The sequence below is a fragment of the Cyprinodon variegatus genome, unplaced genomic scaffold (genome assembly GCF_000732505.1).
Source record: "Cyprinodon variegatus isolate N-32 unplaced genomic scaffold, C_variegatus-1.0 Scaffold100, whole genome shotgun sequence".
Classification (NCBI taxonomy): Eukaryota; Metazoa; Chordata; class Actinopteri; order Cyprinodontiformes; family Cyprinodontidae; genus Cyprinodon; species Cyprinodon variegatus.
In genome coordinates, this window is record NW_015150553.1 from 1,389,134 (window position 1) to 1,390,938 (window position 1,805).

A 1,805-nucleotide genomic window follows, 5' to 3' on the forward strand; every position below is an offset into this window, starting at 1 on the left:
TCGCTTAACCGTCTTGAACAGAATGCCACTGGTCTCCAGTCTTCACCATGGAGCTGTAACAGGACACCGCCCACTCCATAGCTGCTAGCATCAGCTGAGACTACAGTGCTCCTGTTAGCATCATAGTACATCAGAGTAGGTGATGTTGTGAGAAGCTCCTTGATTCTGTCGAAGGCTGCCTGCTGCGCAGGACCCCAAACCCAGACTGATGTTGACTTTAGCAGTTCATACAGTGGTTGGCCCACTGTGGCGAGGTCAGGAATATATTTCCCTAAATAGTTTATCATACCAAGGGCTCTCCTCAGCTCTTGGATGCTCTCAGGTGGGGCAAGCTTATTGATAGCTGACACTTTTTCTGGGTCAGGTGACAGGTCGCACACCATCTTTGTTGATTACCTGGCCCAGGAAATGTAACTCAGTCTTTCTCAATGTGCATTTCTCTGTGTTTAACTTCAGGCCTGCTGACTCCAGACGTGCCATTACTTTCTGCAGGCGCTCATTGTGCTCTCTCATGTCCCTCCCGAAGACGATGATGTCATCCATATAGACTGCAACTCCCTGCAGCCCTTCGAGAGTCTCTCCCATTTTCCTTTGGAATATTTCTGGCGCGCTTGTGATCCCAAAAGGGAGACGCTTGAAGCAATATCTTCCATAAGGTGTTATGAAAGTGGTTAGTCTCTGGCTGTCCTTGTCCAGAGGGATCTGCCAAAATCCAGAAGCTGCGTCCAGAGAAGAAAAAACTGTGGACCCACCCAGCTGGGCTATCATCTCTTCCGCTGTGGGCAGAATGAACCTCTCTCTCTTAACAGCTTTATTTAGTCTCTTCAGGTCAACACAGATGCGTGCTTTTCCATTCTTTTTCGGGACCGGCACCATCGGTGCACACCACTCCGTTGGTTCTGTTACAGCCTCGATGATGTCATTTGTCTCCATTCGGTCCAGCTCCTCCTTCACTGCTTTTAATAGGGGTATGGGGACCCGGCGTGCTGTAGCTACTGCATAGGGCTGAGCATTATCCTACAGTGCAATTTTCACAGGCTGTGTTTTCAGTAGGCCAAACTCCTGTTCACTGGTTCGGACCTCATACACTCGCTTTATTAGTCCCATTGCTAAAGATGTTGGCCTACTGAGCAGGTTGTTCACACTCTCACCTCAAATAACATAAAGCCTGAACATGTATGCTTTGCCCTTGTATACAGTCTGTGTGGTAAACTGCCCCAAACAGTTCAAACCACCCCCAGGACCACTCAGTAGTTTCTTTGTCTTGTATAGGATTCTCTTTGGCTCAAGTGTTTTATACACAGTCTCACTCATAACACTGCAGTCAGCTCCAGAGTCAATTTTAAACTTTACTGGCTTATTTTCAATATCCAGTGTTACTGTCCATTCATCATCATTTTCTGATGTACCATTAACTGAGCCCAGGTAATAATGTTTATTTTGTTCATCATCCTCTGTAACTTCACTCACCAGCCTGCTTCTGCATGCTCTTTCCCAGTGACCCTTTTTTCCACATCTGTTGCAGGTGGACTGTTTTGCGGGACACTTATCATGTTGGCTATGCGGTGTTTTGCCGCACCGTCCACATTTCCTGCGGTCACTGTCTTTATATTTCTGCTTGTCCTTGCGCTGTCTCCAGTCTTTAACCCGCGCGCCGCCATGTTTCTGCGCCACTTCTTGGACAGCACAGACTCGCTCTCCCTGCTTGTTAACCTGTGTCTTCACCTCCTCGGACTGCCGCACTTCCTGTACCGTCACATCCAGAGTAAGTTTCAGGATGAGCTCCAGCTTCTGTGACAGCTCTT

At 48.0% G+C, this 1,805-nt stretch overlaps 1 protein-coding gene across 1 annotated transcript in view; it reads left to right on the forward strand.

Moving 5' to 3' along the window:
* ccdc112 (coiled-coil domain containing 112) overlaps positions 1-1,797 on the forward strand; it is a 17,394-nt gene extending 15,597 nt beyond the window's left edge. The window contains 2 exon segments of the mRNA XM_015374278.1: positions 697-778; positions 1,640-1,797. Coding sequence (XP_015229764.1) covers positions 697-778; positions 1,640-1,797 — 240 coding nt within the window.
* Positions 1,798-1,805: the final 8 nt, after the last annotated feature.